Below are 20340 nucleotides of genomic sequence, written 5' to 3' on the forward strand. Positions count from 1 at the left end.
GCTGCAAAACTGAGACACCAAGGTTTAAAAATGTTATATAAAATATACATTTTAGAGTGCAATATACACCGAATTTTAGCTCTTTTACTTACCTATTGTATATTATAAATACCACTTGCTTCCCAAGTATTTTAAGGAGAGGAGTTTGAACAAAAAACAGCCGTTTATTTCACTTAGTTTCCAACATCAGTTTATTTTGAAAAGACTGTAAAGAGGTTTTCCAACATATAGGTCACCAAAAAGTAGGAATGTAAGTTCAATAGACAATCTACTACACTCTAAATTCTTATAAAAAAAGTAGACTGTACAGATCTGCCCACAGAATAATTACAGTTTGTTTCGCAGAAAAAAAAAACACAACACATTAACTTTAGTATTAGATATCAACAAGGAGTCTTTCCATCGACTACTAATGGAATACAATGAGTTTTAGAGGGTAGAATCTTATAAAAGGTGTACAATTTTAATGCTACCGCGTTCTTTACACGATGTATCAAAACAATTACACATAACATCAACCTTTACATTGTTTTGGCAACAGTGCATGGTATATGGACCTGAACAGGAATACACCAAAATTATGTTTTGTTACAGTAATGTTGAAAATACAGATAGATATTACATAACACAAAACTGTATAAAAAAAAATTATATTTTTGGGGAAACTCTGCAGCAGCAACTACGTTTGGCACTAAAATATTAACAAAAACAAAATACATAAAAGATCTTTGTGCTATTTTTGTATTATGCTTCTCTGTTTTCTTTAGATTAATTTTCAAAGCGCCATATGTTCAGATTTCCAAAAGGAAGATGACGGTGAGGCACTAGACATAAATCCCTAACCTGTAATGAGGAATAATTAATAATGTCTATTGGCTTAGCTTTGCCAGCTCTCCACAATTTGTTTGGGTGGGGGCAAAAATAGTGGCCACCCAATTTGAGAAGTCTATGCAAAATAAGAAAGAAAGTACCAAATAACCGTCTCAAAAGTCCAAAACAATGTAAATGCACACAACAACAGGATTACAAAATACATCCAACACATTTTGCAAGCCAACAATCTCCTTTTAACAAAGCTTAAACCAAAATATTGTCAGTTGGAATCAGCTTCTGAATATAACTCTCTGACCGGAGAAAGAATTGAAATGCAATTGTGTCTGTCTCTATGGCCGAGTGATGGGATTTTGTCTCCTATGCATTGAATCACTATGAGCCACCTCCAAAATGAGCGAGGACAGGAGGCAAGACACAGTAAGGGCATCACACAAAAACAGGGTGTAAGGCCAATGAAGACTTGAATGAAAATGTCAGACTAGGAAAACGGCTGGAGTTAGTGACGCAAAAGACACTGAATGGACTTGGGAATGGAAGCAAAGATGCAAAGGAACTTAACAGAGATGGGGTAGGGGTAGTGAAAAATGCTTAAATGAGACACGACTTTGAGAGACAGTGCAAAACATGATGAAACAAAGGGTGCCTTGAAAGCCAGCTAAGAGAAATAAGGATGCCAATATATGTACTGCATGTGATAAATAACTGGAAGAGGGAAGAGGGAAAAGGGAAAAGCAGCCTGTAAAATTGTGAAATAACTGAAGGCACAATTTAATGCAGAAGTAAGAAGGTAAGAAAATAAAAAAAATAAGATGAATAAAAAAAACAAAAAAGAAAACAAACAACACATAATGATATAAAGGCAGAATTGGGGTAGGAGAAGGGTATATTGAAATATGTAACACAAGGAAAGGAATGTCTTGAGTATGAAGTAAATTAATAAAATTACATATTGAAAAAAATGTAGGGGGGAAAATAATATAGAAGTGCAAAAGCTGAAATAATGGAGGAGACTAATGACTAGTGTTTACCAGACAAGAAATATGATAATGCAAAATATGGAAGGAAAAGAAAATGGGGATTATAAACTGTGCTTGTAAGGTAGATGGTTAGAAAACTGTCAACAAGATCAAAACATGTATAATATACTGTCAAAGGAGTGTGCTAGTAGAATAACGATGAAAGTCACAGAGCCTCAGTGGTTTTGTTTAACCATCGGGACCCCATAATTAAGTCTATGAAACATCTCTCTCTTACACAACCTTTCCAATATATTATAATTCCTGGATTACTGTATTTCTCTTAATAATTATGCCCCTGAAAAGGCAATGGTCCTTCTGTGTAAAGCCTGATCAAATTGAAACAATGCTTGTTCAGCCTTTGTCTAAAAGTTTGAATTGCCCTTCCAACATACTTCATCCAAGTACATCGATAACATATTGGGTTGAGCAATTCAGATTGGATTTCATGGGCCAAATGTTCTATAGGACTGTTGATAGAATTATGACTAATTGAAAGAAGGCTCAGACACATGAGGGAACTGTATCTAAGGTATTCCATTTCTAATGACGTTTAGCGGGCAGGGAAACCAACTTTGGCAAGAGTATTTTGTTTGGTGCGATCGTGTTTTTAAGGGTGAGTGTCCTGCAGAAAAAAGCTCTTGATTTATTTGAAAGCTCTTTCTTTAGAAGAGGGTTCAGTGAAAGTAGTTGGCAATGCTTAAAAAGAATAACATTATTTCTTATGTTGACCACTGTATCTCTGAGAAGAAAAGGTTTAATTCTTAACTATTTCCTAAAGACACAACTTTTTGGTGAATTTGTTCACCCTATTCATGGCACGTATTCTAAATTCTTAATCATCAATAGAAAATGACATTCCAGACAAAAACATTCATCAGATACAAGTTCTTAGAACTTCTTGGTCATTTTTGTAAATAAAGCACTGCTTGAAAATGTCTATTTGGTCATTATAATCTGGTTCTAAGGTGCAGTTCCTCTTTAGTCTTCTAAAGTGTCCAAAACTAATATTTTCTGGCCAAGGTTTATGGCGACAGCTCCTACAATTATGAGAGCTGTTATTATCCACATTCATAAAAAATATCTTTATGCTGATTAAGCCACCTGGTTTACACATTAAAAAAAACATCGAAGTATTCAATAGAAGAATGGCGATGATGGCAGATGAAGTTAAGACCTAATGTATTTCGGTTTGGATATTCTACAAACAATGAAAAACCTGAAAGTTCCTCTTCCCATATGACTATAGGAGGAGCATCTATTAATCTCCTGTAAAAGTTTATTTTCAAGACAAAGGGATTGGGTGGTGATGAGAGAAATCTTTCCTCAAATTCATCCATATAGAGGTTAGCAAAAATGAACTGTGAAATGTGTACCCGTGAAAATTCAATCAGTTGGAGAAAGAATGTATCAAGAAAAATAAAGTAATTATGTGTTTACTATGACACTGTGTTATCTTGTTGTGTATTTTATTTGTATCTACATCCTTTCCAATAAAATGTAAAAAAAAAAAAGTGATTGTATGAATTAAATCTACTTGTTTCTCAGTCATAGAAAGTCTGCACTTAAAAAGTAAGACATATGGAAAGTTTGAAAAGATGGATGAAATGTCCAGAATAAGCCAATGGCAGCCTGCAGTCAAGTGGATACTCCGTTCATGATTTAGTAACTTTGATGTATCCATTAGGAAAGAAAAAAGGTGTTTGACAAAGATTTGAAGGTACAAAATCAACATATTCTGAAATATTAGACGTGAATGAGTTTATGCTTGAAATTATAGTGTCCAGGTGGCTTAAAGATTTTTGGACCTTTTGGTAGATGGTAAAATGTGGTATGTTTGGATTTTTGAAGACACTTCTTTTCACTTCTGGTGATGACTCTCTCAAACCCACCCTCTCTGGGGATATAAACTCTCTGCAGAAAACTTTGTGTTTGGCTCTGGGGTATATTCAGATCTCTTCTGGACCACGATTCAACCTGCTTTATAAATGTTTTTGATTACAATGTTTGAATCAGCATTGCCTGTTTGCCTAGCTTTTTTTCCTCCCTTAAATATGTTGGACACCAATGGGTTACCAATAGTTGGTAAACCATTACAATTCCTTACCATTGGATAGTGTAAGATGGTAAAACTGGGCCTAAACACTGAAGCAATAGATCTATTTAGAATATCACCTTCGGTCAGAGGTCAGATGGTCAGATATCATCAAGTAAATTTGGTAGTTAAGAATAAGCTTTGGATAGACAGTAATTTGTTAGTTAGACAGTAGTCCAGTCCCTTCTTGGGCAGAGAGTCCTCATCTTTCATTAGAAAATTGGATGATAAATTAAAAATCTTTACTGTATCTTGGTCTTTTCACTTGGTGGCTCTTTTTCTTCCTTCCCCTACTCTGCATTTTCTTTCATGTGCTCTGTGAAGTTCAGATTTGTAACTTTGCCAAATTATAGGAAAGTACTTGTGCCAAATTAAAAACCTAAACTTTAGCCTTTATCTGTGTAGGCAACTATCTTCATGAATTTTCTTTGCACTAGACAGTATTATAAAAGCACATAATCACATTGGGTTATAAGCATGTTGCAGCTTGCTGAGTTTCCTCAAAATTAGTCTGTTTCTTACCTGGGTCCCATGACTGAGTCCTTTAACTACACAAAGGATTTCATCTTCCCTGTAAACTTGTGGCAACATTTACTGTGTGTGTTTAGGCATCACTGCACTTGTTCTGGATCATATTGTGAAGTGCAGCTGTGCATTTTCTCTGGTGTCATGTATATGAAATCTATTTAGACTTTTTTCAATGAAATGGAGAATTGCCTATGTAGTGACCTCCCTAAGATTCTGATCCCAGTTTCCTGTTGCTCGGTTTCCTATCTTTCAGCTTCTAGCACCTGTTAACCACTGCCTGCTAGAGACTCAGCTGCAGCAGGGACAGCTAGGGGCCGCAGCATAGTCGGGTACCGAAGACAGCCAGCTGTGAAACTGTAGAATTTTCTCTGAATCAAAATATGTACAGGATGATTTATAAGGACTGATGTAGAGAAAAACAGGACTGTCATCCAAGCAATCATATGCAGGGTTGAGTTTTCTAACCTGCAATACAAAATATTGCAGAATTCAGGTTGGATGCTATGGGTATCGACAAACAACATCAGTTGTTATAAATGTGTCCTTATGTGTTAAAAACTTAATTCCATGGCAAGCAATATATACAGTTCTTGATCACTGCTAACACATCATTAAACCCAACAGCGTGCAGTGCTGTTAAAGTGCAAGTAAGACATTTCATATTTATAATATACACTTCAATTTCTTCATTTTCACTGTGAGGGCTACTTCTTCACTGATTTGTTAAGAAGAGATGGAATTTAAAGGCATTTGTAAGGACACCTCTCTAATTTTTTGTTGCTCCCCAGATAATCAGTCCAAGAACGACGCCAGCTATAATGAGCACGGTGATGATAATACAGATCTTCTTCCGGGATTTGCGCTTAAATACATAAAAAGTAATGTCAGAAACCATTTCCATATCATAGTCATTTTTCATCACTTACCAAAAATGAAATTAAATAAAAATCCAATGTGAGCTGGAAATTTAAAACAATCTGGTCAGAACTAGTTATTGAGGAAGTCTATTCCACATTTTTACAGTTCCTATAGTGAAGAGGCCTTTCCATATGATGGAGATTAATTATTTTTCTCCAAACAATAAGAGTGCCCCCTTGTCCTTTGTAATTGACCTGAAAGTAAATAACACCAAATTCACTATTCACCACCTACTGTATGTATTTATACAAATTCAGCATATCAATACTAAACTTTGAGTTCACAGCTCGGACTATTAGCCATGATGGTATTATCAATCACAGGGTCCTTGGCAATACCCCAATTTGGAAATTAAAGTGTTACTAAAGCCAGGACCCTGCATTCACTAGATATGGCCTCCCACAGTACACATAACATGGAAATGGAATTACACTGCTCAAAAAAATAAAGGAACACTTTGAAAACACATCAGATCTCAATGGGGAAACATATCAATACTAATATGGACTGGGCAATGTGTTAGTAACGAAAGGATGCTACATTGTTTGATGGAAATGATCATCATGAATGATCATCAACCTACAGAGGGCTGAATTCAAAGACAATGATCATCATCAATGATCATCAACCTACAGAGGGCTGAATTCCAAGACACCCCAATCAAAGTGAAAACAATATGCAGCAGGCTAGTTCATTTTGCTGAAATTTCATTGCAGCAACTCAAAATGGTACTCAGTAGTTTGTATGGCCCCCATGTACATGTATGCATGCCTGACAATGTCAGGGCATGCTCCTAATGAGATGAAAAATGCTGTCCTGGGGTATTTCCTCCCAGATCTGAGCCAGGGCATCACTGAGCTCCTGAACAGACTGAGGTACAACCTGGCGGCGTCGGATGGGCCAAAACAATGTCCCAGAGGTGTTCTATTGCATTTAAGTCAGGCAATTGTGGGGGCCATTCAATGGTATAAATTCCTTCATCCTCCAGGAACTGGCTGCATACTCTCACCACATGAGGCCAGGCATTGTTGTGCACCAGGTGGAACACAGGATCCACTGCACCAGTGTAGGGTCTGACAATGTGTCCAAGGATTTCATCCCGATGCCTAATGGCAGTCAGGGTGCCATTGTCTAGCCTGTAGAGGTCTGTGCGTCCAGGGGAGGGCTGGGCCAGGGGGCAGGGATGCAATTGCCCCCTGGGCTTCTCTGATATGCGGTGGCAAAGGCTGCGGTTTTGTCAGCTCAAAACCGCAACATGCACAGTTCTTGAGCTGGCCGAGTCCAGTACCGTGAGCCAGCGATGTCTTCATGTCAGGGCTGACAGTCTGTGTTACACAGCACAGCCCCGCCCAGCCCCTCCCTACTCCACACCATTGGCTGGCAGAGGCTGGACCTGCTCTCTGCTCAATCTGAGCAGTTGGCTGGAATCCAGTGAGGCTCCTGGGAGGCTGGGACCATCCAAGTAAGTGAGCTCCTCCTCTCTGCAGCCAAAGAGTTTTTTTCTAGCAGCCTGTGCCAGTACCTTGCCCTCCTAGGGCTAGGTGGTATGATGAGGGCTCTCACTGACATGCTGCAGTTTGGCTGCAGTGCTGGTGTACTGGCAGTCATCCTACATGTTGCCCCTGGGACATAGAGGATGCCATTTTTACTGCATGTTCTGAAAGGGCACAAAACGTCCTGCATGCTGCATGTTTGGTGCACTTTCAGAACATGCAGCAACAATGAGTAACCTAAAAGAAGTCTGAGGGGGTGTGACATCCGCCAGTACACTCGCACTGCAGCCAAACCGCAGCACACCAGTGTGAGCCTAAATGCTTGTATTCACTTGCAGCAGCCACTGCCACTCCTCTGAAAAGGATCCATGCTCAGGTCACTTTTCAGAGACATTTGACAGGCAGTGAATAGTTGATATCACATTTCATCCCTGCCTGCTTTAACCCCCCTAAATGCCAATCCCTGCAGGTAATGACACAGTTCACTTTGAACTCCACCTTATTTCCATTACTCTCTGTAGGTATTAGATGTCGTCTCACCTTTTTGTTTGCACATCTAATACCAAAGGTTACTTTCACACTGGGGTGATGTGGGCGGTAGTGGTACAGCGCTGCTCGTTTTAGTGGCGCTTTATCATTGTTTTAGTGGTGCTAGCGGGGCACTTTTAACCCCCACTAGTGGCCAAAGAAAGTGTTAAAAACGGCCGTGTTGCATTCATTTCAATGGGCTGGGCACCTCTCCCAAACCGCTCCAATAATGCTGCTTGCTGGACTTTTCAGAATGTCCTTCAAGCGCACCGCCCCAGTGGGAAACCTGGGGTGGCATAAGGAGCGCTTTACAGGTGCTATTTTTTAGCACTAAAACGCCTGTACAGCGCCTTCAGTGTTAAAGGCCCCTAAAGAGAGTTCTGGAAATAAGGTGGAGTTCAAAGTGAATTTCTACACCTAAGTGGAGCCCCCCTTTCAGAAGATTTGAGGATATTATTAAACCCAGAGACTGGTGGACTTAGGCCACAATAGACAGATTGAAATTCTGCTGGTTCAGCAGACATTTCAATCTATCTCTGTGCAGACTGGTTGTACAGAATTTGACTCCATCAACTGACAGTACAACCAGCGTGTCTTTATGTTTTTTAGCGATCAGTGCTGGCTGCTATAGCTGCCAGCAGTGATCACTGTATTCTGATGGCTTGGAAACTTTCACCTCAGAGCACACACCGACACACGGCTCTTACGGAAGCTTGGTAATTCAAGTTCTGGGCTTCCCTAACATTACAGCCCTGTGGGGCTGTGACCACGTCTGGGCAAGAGCTGGGATATGACATTACTTACCTCATATCCCTGCCACTCCTAAACCTGCTCCACTGCAGCACCAGGCCCACAATGCCCTTAATCTGGCCTGTGCTCCGGCATGCGCCTGCATGTGCATTTCTTACTATCCATGCACCCTGGTGAATTTGGTGTTCATGCCGGGAGACAGCAGGACTTGCGTGTTTAGCCTGCTGCGCTCACTGTGACTCTCACCTACTCTTCTTGCTTGGCTTGCCCAGTGGTGTGGTACTCACTCACCAGAGAAGCTCAAGACTCCACAGGTAGTGCTTAGTGTGGTGGCAGTGACAGCACAGTCTTTAGTCTTCATCTTCCTGCAGTCTCATTGGTCTGTGTACTGGGTGTGGGGAAGGGGCCAGCTCTTTTACTCAGTCTCTCTGGGGGCAATCATGCAGTCTCTTTCTGAGAGACTGCTCCACTTCACACTGCCTGTACAGAGACTGACTGCTTCACAGTGCCTGCACAGAAAGTGACTGCTCTCTCTGTGGAGGCAGTGTGAAGCAGGGTCTCTCTCTGTGGAGGCAGTGTGAAGCAGGGTCTCTCTCTGTGGAGGCAGTGTGAAGCAGGGTCTCTCTCTGTGGAGGCAGTGTGAAGCAGGGTCTCTCTCTGTGGAGGCAGTGTGAAGCAGGGTCTCTCTCTGTGGAGGCAGTGTGAAGCAGGGTCTCTCTCTGTGGAGGCAGTGTGAAGCAGGGTCTCTCTCTGTGGAGGCAGTGTGAAGCAGGGTCTCTCTCTGTGGAGGCAGTGTGAAGCAGGGTCTCTCTCTGTGGAGGCAGTGTGAAGCAGGGTCTCTCTCTGTGGAGGCAGTGTGAAGCAGGGTCTCTCTCTGTGGAGGCAGTGTGAAGCAGGGTCTCTCTCTGTGGAGGCAGTGTGAAGCAGGGTCTCTCTCTGTGGAGGCAGTGTGAAGCAGGGTCTCTCTCTGTGGAGGCAGTGTGAAGCAGGGTCTCTCTCTGTGGAGGCAGTGTCAAGCAGTCTCTCTCTGTGCAGGCAGTGTCAAGCAGTCTCTCTCTGTGCAGGCAGTGTCAAGCAGTCTCTCTCTGTGCAGGCAGTGTCAAGCAGTCTCTCTCTCTTTGGGGCAATGTGGAGCAGTCTCCCTCTTTCTCTGTATGGGGAATGTGGTGTAGATGGGTGGTGAGCTGATTCAGTGGTTCAATGGGCCACTTGACTGGACTTGCCCCCCAGGCCTAAGGCTGCCAGCCCTCCCCTGTGTGCTTCCCTCCATGGATATGTCTCCCCCATACCATCACTGAGCCACCACCACACCGGTCATGTTGAATGATGTTACAGGCAGCATAACATTCTCCAAGGCTTCTCCAGGTTCTTTCATGCCTGCCACATGTGCTTAGAGTGAACCTGCTATCATCTGTGAAAAGCACAGGGCACCAGTGGCGGACCTGCCGATTCTGGTGTTCAATGGCAAATAGTAATCGAGCTCCATGGTGACGAGCAGTGAGCACAGGGCCCACTACAGGACGCTGGGCCCTCATGAAGTCTGTTTTGGATTGGTCAGAGACATTCACACCAGTGGCCTGCTGGAGGTCATTTTGTAGGGCTCTGGCAGCGCTGATCCTGGTCCTCCTTGCACAAAGGAGCAGATACTGGTCCTGCTGATGGGTTAAGAACCTTCTACAGCCTTGTCCAGCTTTCCTGGAGTAACTACCTGTCTCCTGGAATCTCCTCCATGCTCTTGAGACTGTGTTGGGAGACACAGCAAACCTTCTGCCAATGACATGTATTGATGTGCCATCCTGGAGGAGTTGGACTGCCTGCTCCACCTCTATAGGGTCCGGGTATCATCTCATGCTACCAGTAGTGACACTGACCCTAGCCAAATACAAAACTAGTGAAAAACAGTCAGAAAAGATTAGTAGGGGAAAAAAAAATGTCAGTGGCCTCCACCTATAAAACCATTACTGTTTTAAAGATAATCTCATTGTTGCCCATCTAGTGCACCTGTTGTTAATTTCATTAACATCAAAGCAGATGAAATGGATTAACAACCCCTTTGCTACTTAACTGACCAGATCAATATCCCAGGAGTTTAATTGACTTTATGCTATACTCTGATTTAAAAAAGAAAGTGTTCCTTTAATTTTTAAGAGCAGTGTATTTTTGTAAATATAAAAACTGCCAAATACCTTTTTTCATTAGCAGTATATAGCAGTCTTGTGACTTCTATCAGTGTCTGGTTAAAGCTTGTAGGAAGAGTTTTCATTCTCCTCTGACTGTCCTATAAAGCTGTCTATCTGTACAGTGCTGTCTGGCCCTATGCTGATCTCATGCACTCTTCCAAGAAAAGAAATCGCTCTGGCAATACACACCAAACTGAGCATGTGCAGCTTGTTCCCAAGGCAAAAAAAAAAAAACCCTAATTTTGTGTGCCCATTGGTGGGTGGTGCTGCGTTACATAAGTACTTTGACTTTTATTCATTCTGATACCGCTGTAAGTGCCAAACGTCTGGCTCTGAAGATTGCACTCCCAGCTCTAGAACACTACACACAGTTGAAGGCTATGTGGGCCGCTCAGGGGCGGACTGACAACTCATGGGGCCCCCGGGCAATAGGAGATTATGGGTCCCCCAGGCAATCAGAGATTATGGGGCCACACAGTATACACAAACACACACACACACACACACACACACACACACACACACACACTATACAATCACACAGTACACACAGACATGTTTCTATTGGCTGAGAAGGTACTGGAGAGGTGGGGCAGCTATAACCTCTGGATTTTTAGGCCAAAAGGATGTCGGTAAGGGACATTTCAAAGACAGATGTAAAAAAAACACACATTTTTTACATACTGTCCCTGGTTTTACTGAGGCTGGCAACCCAGATGGGGCCCCCTAGTGGCATTGGGCCTCTCGGGCAGTGCCCGAGTAGCCCAATGGTCAGTCCGCCCCTGGGGCCGCTCACACTCCATCTCCTCCTGATTGGATGAGAGGTGGATAAACTGTGACACAACCTCATCTCCTCCGGTCTCAGAAATATTGTTTTAAAATAGAACTATGGGCTAAGTGTAACTAAAAGCAAAACATTTTCTTTTAAAAATGTGGATAGAGTGGCAAAGCAGTTAGAAGCACTGTCATGTTTTTTTATTGCCATCTTTGGCACCAGAAAAATTATATTGGTATTTATATCTTATTTATTATAGCCAAGCCCACTAAAATATCCATGTAATTAAGTGATTCCAAAAATATGTCACAAACCGATGGCTTCAACTAGCCCAAAATCAATTCTAGAGAGACCAACACTTTCAATAAAGGCTGCTTGTGGTAAGTTCCCTTACCTGGTATTCAGCTGCTCTGGCCAATTGCTGGTTAGCTTGTTGGACATGGACATCAGCACTCTCTACATTGGCCTCTATGCTGTCTGTGTAACAAAACAGATGTATAAATACAATGTATATATTTTGCACTTTTTACCCTGTTCATTACATAAAAAAAAAAAAAAGATAAAATGGCGTATTTCTGTTCATCCAGTATGTCTGTCCAGGTTAAGTGGATGTAAATCCTCACATATACCTAGTGAAGTGAACAGCCTAAAATGATAGACAGGAATGAAACAAATCTCCCTGCTTAAGTTTTACATGTATATCTGCTGTCTTCAGCTTTATATATTCTTTAGAAAGTGCACATGTTGTTACAGATTTTCTCTTCCTGTTCAGCAGGGAGTATGAAGCCTGGGCACACAGCCAAGACAGCTGATTGGAGGAAAGGCACACAACCTCACTCCACATAGGCAGAGACAGGCAGAGTGGTTTCGTGAATAGCTCAGCCCTGTCCTAATCTGTTTATAGAAACTTCCCACGACACAAATTTGAATCTGGTTTCATCACGTGTTGGAGAACCTGTCAGAAGTTATCATGCTGATAACAGAAGAACTGGGCAGGAGAAATCCATTAGACTGAGGCCGCGTACACACGGGCGGATTGTCTGTCCAACTTAGTCCGCTGAACCGTGTTTCAGCGGACAATCCGCTCGTGTGTGGGCTTCAGCGGACTTTTTCAGCGGACAATCTGTAGAAACAAAGTCTTACGGAATTTCCGTAAGACAGTCCGTTCAAACTTGGTTTTGTCCGTCCAAACTTGGTTTCAGCGGACAGTCCGCTCGTGTGTAGGCAAGTTGGACGGACTAAGTATGGCGCATGCTCAGAAAGGATTTACACGGCCTAAGGTTGCATTGCAGTGTATAGGACGTCGTTTTTCTAGTCCCGTCGTACGTGCTGTACACGTCATCACACACGCTTTCAGCGGACTGTCTGCTCATCGTGTGTGGTCAAGTCCGTTCATGCAAATTTTGAACGGATTGTCTGTCAGATTGTCTGACGAACTTAGTTGGGCAGACAATCCGCCCGTGTGTACGCGGCCTTAGTGCTTTAACGAGAGATAAGAAAACACTGCAGCTATATGTGTCCAGCTCAAATTTCATGAATCAGGCTTCCACTTTAAGCTTTTTGTTGCTGCAGTCAAGTTGCATTTATAGGTCTTCTCCCTCCCCAACCAGGGACTGAACAACAGACACTCAGTGACTGGGATTAATAAAGACTCTTCTACCTCCAGGTAAATTTTTGTTTAGAAAGCTTAACTCTGCTTTATCATACGTGTTTTTAGGAGAATTATAGGTCTGGCCATTTTTGTATATAGTTACATCGATCCGTCCTAGTCCAACGTGACTATGCATATATGCCACATCTGTGGGATTCCTCTGGAAGCTGGAAATCACTGTAGTAAACACCACTATTCCAGTGATCTTCACTAGCTTCCAGGTCCCATGCCAAGTGATTGTCCTGATGCATTTTGAACACAGAAAGTTGGTCGCTCGGCATGGGCACCATTCAGAGATCGCTTTGCATTTTATCATCCAATTAGGGAATGCTTTGCATTCACTGAGAAAATGCAAAGCATTCTCTAAATGGTGCCTGTGTTCAGTGGCTGACCTATGTTCAGAATGCAACAAGGCAGCTTCTCGGCATCGGACCCAGAATCCAGTGGAGATCTCTGGAGTAGCCGTATGTACTACAATGATTTCCAGCTTCTAGATGGATCCCATATTCATAGTATATGCATAGTTATTTTAGTCCAAGCAGGATAAATGTAACAATGTAAAAGATGTCATACCAGGAATTTTTTAAATGCCTTTCACCACTTTTGAACAGTATTTGTAGCTTTGTCCATGACTTCCAAACAGTATATTCTAAAAGGGAATCGAAATAAAGTATAGTACAATGAGATCCAAAAAATATATCTATTTTAGATATTATTCATTTAGACAGCATAAGATCAAAAGTGTCAGTTCCCTTAAAAGTGGTACTTCAGTTTTTTGGTTGAAGATGCCAAGCTGAATAAACTATTAATACTTCCAACACAATACTTCTTTCCTCACGTCTGACAAAAATTGGGGCACAGCTAAAGACTTGGAGATATTGCAGCTGGGTTCTCCAAGAAATATAAGAATCCAGTGGGTAATTTAACCAACTGCTGTTTGTCCTTGCCGAACCTATCATTTTTAAAAATGAACTGAAGTCTGGAATCACCCCAAAAAGGGCAAGCAGAGGGCAAAGGAATAGTCATCAGTGTTGCCTGTGGTCTCCTTGCCTTTGTCTGCACTGCATCTCTTTATAGAGGTGGTCATCTTGGTAGAGGCAGGGTTTTATGTCCTCATGTCAGAGCCTCCATCAAGAAGAAAACTGAGCAGCACTTTCGTGACAACACCAAACCTCACTTCAAATCTCCCAAGACTAGCAGCCAGAGGAAGGCCTTAAATCCCACACTGCAGATATACAGCTATGAAGGTGTAGGTACAGGGAGGTGTGGGCACCCTCACAAACTAGGGAGTGCAATTCTATTATGATGGAACTCGGGACAAAGGGTACTGCTTAGGCCCAATTAAAGTGATACTAAAAGGATAAGCCCCTCTCCTCCCTCTACTTTTACCTCACGCACATGACATCTCTGACCAAAGTCTATAATAAATGGAAGACTGACATCCCAGACTTGACTGAGAAGGGATGGGAGGAAATTGTGACTGACTATATTACTAAGATGATCTCAGCAAAGGATCACTTCATCCAACTTAAATTCCTACATCGGGCATACCCTGTTTCCCCGAAAATAAGACCTAGCGTGATTATCGGTGACGGCTGCAATATAAGCCCTACCCCCTAAATAAGCCCTAGTTAAAGTCCTTGTATGTCTTATTTTTAGGGTAGGGTTTATTTTCGGGGAAACAGGGTAGGGCTTATTTGGGGGGGGGAGACTTATATTGCAGCCATCACCGACAATCACGCTAGGTCTTATTTTGGGGGAAACAGGGTACTACAACCCTGTGAGATTGGCCAGTATATACCCTGAGGCAAGTGCCCTTTGCCCCAGATGCTATACCCTTACGCCCTGCATGTGGGAACACCGATTTATCCGTTAGTAAATCCACGGGCTTCATTTTTCAGCCCTTTGTCTGGCCCACTCTGCGGGAAAGGTCTTTTTGAAAACTCTGAGCCCAATGAGGCTACCGGCTATTTGAAGCAAGGTTTGTTACCATATGACAACAGAGACAACTACAGATTTGTAGCAATCCCCTTTCCCTCTACAGATAAGAGTAGGGTGGGCCAAAAAAGGAAGCGGCCGTGGCCAGACACTAGCTTGAGACAGAGCTATGCATACGAGCAACAGGCACCCCATGCAATGTTTCTACCATATCAATTATTGATGAATAATTTCAGAAATATCAACATCCCATCTAATTATTGCTCTTCACCCCTGATGAAAGTTCTGTGATACCAGCAACTAGAAACGCGTCGGGTGTGGGTTATAAGTTAAGAATATGTTCAACACTCATTGGTTGGCTTATTTTATGCAATCATGTATACACACATTTGTAGATATACCACAGGGACCCGTCAGTTGAGGGGTCCCTCTGGTTTAAGTCTGTTTTTGTCTTGTAATTGCCAATAAAGCATTTTTTATGTTTTGAATTGTTTTGTGGTGTTGGGGGTCATTTCAAATCCCACTCCAACAGGGGGACTTTCTTTTTTGTTTGCCCCAGATGTAGCTCCTCTCCGGGCACTTTCTTTCACATGATAAGGTCATGTCCTCTAATACAACCCTTCTGGGAGAATGTATTGGATGCTCTAGGATCCTTTGGTGATTGTTCTCTCAGATTAGATCCTGCCATAGCATTGCTTGGCAATCTGGAGAGTATTGAGGCCCCAAGGCATGAAAAACTGTTTTTATTTTATGCTCTATACCAGTGGTTCTCAAACTGGGGGTCGGGACCCCCTCGAAGGTCGAATGATGATTTGCCAGGAGTCACCGAATCCTGAGCTGTTCCTGAATCCCACAACCCCCTCCCAGCCTTTTCACGGCCACCCAGCAGGGCTGTCCCTGGAGCCTGTGGCCACCCAGCTAGGATGTACCTGGAGCCTGCTGCCGCCCACTCAGCCTCTTCGCATCTGCCCATTCAGTTTTACGGCATGGCTGGGGGCAGAGACTAGAGGTCAGCTGACTGGTGAGGAATGTAAAGTGGGAGGGGCTAGAGAAGAACCCATCCCCTGCTTTTGGCATAGGTGTCACTGCTGCAAGACACCACAAAGTCGGAGTAACAGTGAGTAACAATAACTGCGATTACAGTTGCCATTAAAAGTCCCCACTACAGTTCTTAGATCAGCAGATGACCTTGATTAAGAGCACCTAAATTTGGCTGATCAGAACTCCCGCTAGCACTGCCACTGATTCTACCCCCCACCAGCACTGCCACTGATCCCAACTCACCGCTAGCACTGCCACTGATCCCACCTCCCCGACCAGCACTGCCACTGATCCCATTCCCCCCACCAAGTAGTAAGAGAAGAAATAAAAATAGAGAAAACATGGAAGGGAGAGGAAAAGAGGGGGAGGAATAAAGAAAAAGGGAGAGAAAGAATAAGAGAAAGAACAAGAAAGACGGCTACAGAGAGGGATGGGGGGAAAAAAAAATCTTGCCTTGGTTATGACAACCCATGATCTGAAAATGATTTTTATGGTTAGGGGTCCCCACAACTTGGGAAATTTTATAAAGGGTTCACGTCACTAGAAAGGTTGAGAACCACTGCTCTATACTATGCTAGATGAGAGATTATCCTCAAGCGAAAGCAACCCACCCCTCCTACACGCCATATGTGGGCAGCCACAATTAACTCTGCATGGAAAAGAAGAAAAGTAACAGCGCTCTCTGCAGGGACAACTCAATCCATACACCAGGTCCACTCACAGGTGCCGAGGCTCAATGTGTCCAAACACACTCCAATGCAACAGTAGTAAGAAGTGCCGGCAACACTGTAATCCTTGAAGTTTCGTTTATTGGTACATCAGAGTAACAGTAAAACAATTTACTGACGCGTTTCGGCCATAACCTTAGTCGTAGCTGGTTTGAAACAGATATGGCAAAAAATATAACTCTGTTCTACCATTATATAAACTGACGTATGAGAGTAGAAATTGTCCCAGAAAATTTGATAAGGTTTGGTCGCAAAAATGGTTTGGAGCCCTAGGGCTCACTGGGATGTCCTAGGTGATACTACTGTGTCCTGCACTATATTTTTGGTGATGTTGAAATGCTGACTCTAACGTTCTTCTTTCTCCCTTTAACCTCCCCTCCTCCCATCTTACCCGGGGATAGCACGTTGGACGTGATTGTCATGCTGCTCAATTTAAATATGACTGTACTATACTTGAGACACTCAATACCAGCTGTACTCTATCTGTTGCTTCTGCTCTTGACCGTCTGTCTATATCCAATGTCCATGTACTGTGTCACTGTCAACTTCAATACTTTTAAATAAAAACCTATTTACTGTTAAATAAATAAAAGTGATACTAAAGGGGGAGTTATATTTACCTGCTCTGTGCAATGGTTTTGCACAGAGCAGCACCGGTTCTCCTTTTCTTGGGTCGCCCGCCAGTGTTACTACCCCCTTCTCCCCTGCTGAGTGCCCCATAGCAAGCCGCTTGCTATGGGTGTACACGTGCATGCTCACTCCTGAGCCGTGCTCTGTGTATCAATTGACAAGCACAATAGGGCTCAGCCCCATCCCCTGCTTCCTCCTCACTGGCTGCAATTGACAGCAGGAGGAGCCAATGGCTGCTGTGTCTGAGTCCATGAGGAGGGACAGCAGCTGCTCTCATGCATATATCTGGATCCAGATCAAGTTCACGTATGTCTTAAGTGGAGTGAGTTGCACATACAAGCTTTTTTTTACCTTCATGCATAGAGTGCGTTATAGTAAAAAAAACTTCAGCCTTTAGATTCATTTTATAACTTTTCTAAATAGTCCCTAAAAACATAGCATATCTTAATTTTTTTAGTTTAGTTCCACGTTATTCTTAATAATAATCAGAATTACAATAATAATAATTACAAAATAATAATTTTGTATTGCTCCTACTGCAAACCTAAAGTCAAACAATGCTTCTAAATGAGTGTATAATAAATTCTGAAAATGCAGTATGTTAGGTAATATGCTATAAGAGGCAGTATATTTATGTTACAATATTTCACTAAAAGGATTCCAAGAGAATGATTTCATCACTATGACTTCATACAGTAAATTATGAAAAATTGGTTTCACAACCATGACTAAGCTTTTTTTTTTTTTTTTTTTTTTTTTTTTTAACCATGTAGTGCTAAATACATCCCTTTCCTGTAACCACGTTGGAAAACCATTGTTTCTTTCTTCCCCTTAGAACAGTATTTACTGCACTATACCAGTACAACAATGACCACATGAAAAACGAGTTGTACTGGTGAGATCATATGACTTGTTCCTCAAGCTCTCCTGCTCCTGTACAGCCAAGAAAAGCTACAGATTAGCAGTTCAGGGTCTGGGGAGGCAGTAACATTGGGACTGCAATACAAATAATAGATCATCTGGTGCTCCTATAAACTAAGTATATATCAAAGGTGATGATTCTGTAAAACTGGCCATAAATGGATCAAAAACGGTCCAGTTCAGTTGCCCCTTTTCACAGCAGAGTAAACTTTCACATATAAAATAAAGACATAAACAGGGTATTCAAGTGTATTGCAAAACTTTTTCAGCTTGTGCCACTGGCTGGCTGAAAAATCAGTTGTTGTAGAATGGTGAGGTTTACTCAGGTGCGGAGATCTGTATACAGTATCTAAGGGTGCATTCACAATGGCAGTTTTCTGTTTCCTGAAATTTTCCACAAAGAGAGCAAAGACCCCTTTCACACGGGCGGCTGTTCTGCCGCTGTTTAAAAGCATGTTTTTTTAATTTTGAAATTCATAAAATCCTGGCACAGCGTTCACTTGCAGTTGTACATTGGAGAAATAGTACACTGTGATTACCTGCAGTTATGTGCAGATAATGTACTGTAAGTCGATAAACATCCACGCTCAGTTAAACTTAACTAACAGCAGCTGAACACCATAACCCAGATACTGGGCACAGAAATGCAAATGTAGTGGCGGCTCCTGAAGAGCATGCGCTATGCGTTTTTCAAAGTTAAACTTTGCCTAAACTGCAGTTTGGTTTGGGTTTGTCTAAATTGGACCACTGCATCAGTCTGATTGGACCGTGAGATGTTCAGCCTGGCCACAGGGGGCGCCATCTCTTGTGGCAGGCGTGGAACTATGGTCTGGTTAGGTGCTTAAGTTACTCTTTTTCCGAGCCAGGTCAGTGGGAGTGGCCCTCTCGCTGTGCCCTCTGGGAGATGGTATTTAAGATGCGGATGTCACGTGGTTCGGGGTTCCAGTCCAGTATGATGTGCTGACTTCATGGTCCTGGTCCTCCTGACCAGCCCCCAGGAAGGCTATGGCCTAGGGTGCGGATCCACCTGACTTTAATGCCTCGGGGCAGGCTAGCCCGAAGCAAACTAAAGGAGGAAACTAAAGGAGGATTCTGAGATGGTTGGGTGCTGTCTCTGGTTCGGGAGAGAACCAGAGTACTTCAAGCATTCCAGGGGAGGACTCTTTAGAAAAACACCACATACGGGTTGGTTTTCTTAACAAGAGCCTGGAAGGGCCGAAGTAACCGAGAGAATCCGGTCTTGTGGATATCGCCAAGCAGGCTGAAAAATCCAGGTATCCTACAAGTGTTTCAAGTTTAGTTTCCCTACATGTTCTACAACAACGTCTGTGGCAGAGACATTATTTTGTACGCTCTACAACGTCTGTGGCAGAGAATTGTTCCCGAGTAAGCACCTTGTTGGCTGCTAGGCCTTGTGAGAGGGACTGTCCAACCTGGGTAACCATCCAGCAGTGAATAGCTATTCTCTGGATGCAGTCAAAGAAAGCAAGTTCTTCAATGTTTTTTTGACTTTGACACCAAGAGTACCTGAACTTCCTTCCCAACCCTCTGATCCCAAGCTGAAAGACTGTTCAATTGACTGAGTTTTGCAAATAAAATCCATTCAATTGGATCTGTTGTCAGTCTCAAGATACTGGGCTATTTACCACGGGACATCCCCTAGACGTGCCACAAGGAGAACAGAGGGTAACGGTAAGCCCAAAAATAACCAGCAGCTCCTTCGGGGGTTAGTGCTACACAAAGAAAAAAAAAATAAAGTGCAGCGCTTGTTCAATAAATAATGATTAAATAATCGCACAAGTGAAACGTGCAAAACCAAAATAAAGTGGCATTTAAACTAAATCAATATTAACATGTGCAATAAAAAATGAATAAAAATGAATTCATATGCGAGTCCATAAATCATAAATAAATGTCCATAGAAATATCAAAAAAATCCAACAGATAGTGTGACTTGATTGAATAAAAATAATCTACTTGACCACGTGGGACCCTGTCACCTTTAATCACAGCTAATAAGATGGGGGCTTACCAGATCATCAGCGACCCCCTGTTTAAGGGAGGTCAGTCAGCGCGCATAAAGTCACAAATTCTGGCTCCAGACGACCAGATGTGAAAAAACGGGTGTCTCCCATCTGCAGACTCCGCAGCTCAGGTGATCAGTCACCGCAAACGTCCCAAATATATGCCAGCGCGAAGGCTCATGTTTTAACACCAAAAATTGCATAAAGTCAGATGCTGTAAAAAGGACTCCACCGAGTCTCCAATGTACAGATTGCAAATCGCACATGCGCAGGATGTGTGGACGTGGCTA

The 20340-nt window shown here is 42.6% G+C and overlaps 1 protein-coding gene across 1 annotated transcript in view; it reads right to left on the reverse strand.

Moving 5' to 3' along the window:
* Positions 1-173: 173 nt before the first annotated feature.
* STX7 (syntaxin 7) overlaps positions 174-20340 on the reverse strand; it is a 64907-nt gene continuing 44740 nt past the window's right edge. The window contains exons 9-10 of the mRNA XM_077464947.1: positions 11512-11594; positions 174-5335 (exon numbers count right to left, since the gene is read on the reverse strand). Coding sequence (XP_077321073.1) covers positions 5240-5335; positions 11512-11594 — 179 coding nt within the window. The 3' untranslated portion in view covers positions 174-5239. The remainder of the gene's footprint in view (positions 5336-11511; positions 11595-20340) is intronic.

This window comes from Lithobates pipiens, unplaced genomic scaffold (assembly GCF_037356315.1).
Source record: "Lithobates pipiens isolate NorthernLeopardFrog02 unplaced genomic scaffold, aLitPip1_a1.2 Scaffold_30, whole genome shotgun sequence".
In the NCBI taxonomy this organism is placed as follows: Eukaryota; Metazoa; Chordata; class Amphibia; order Anura; family Ranidae; genus Lithobates; species Lithobates pipiens.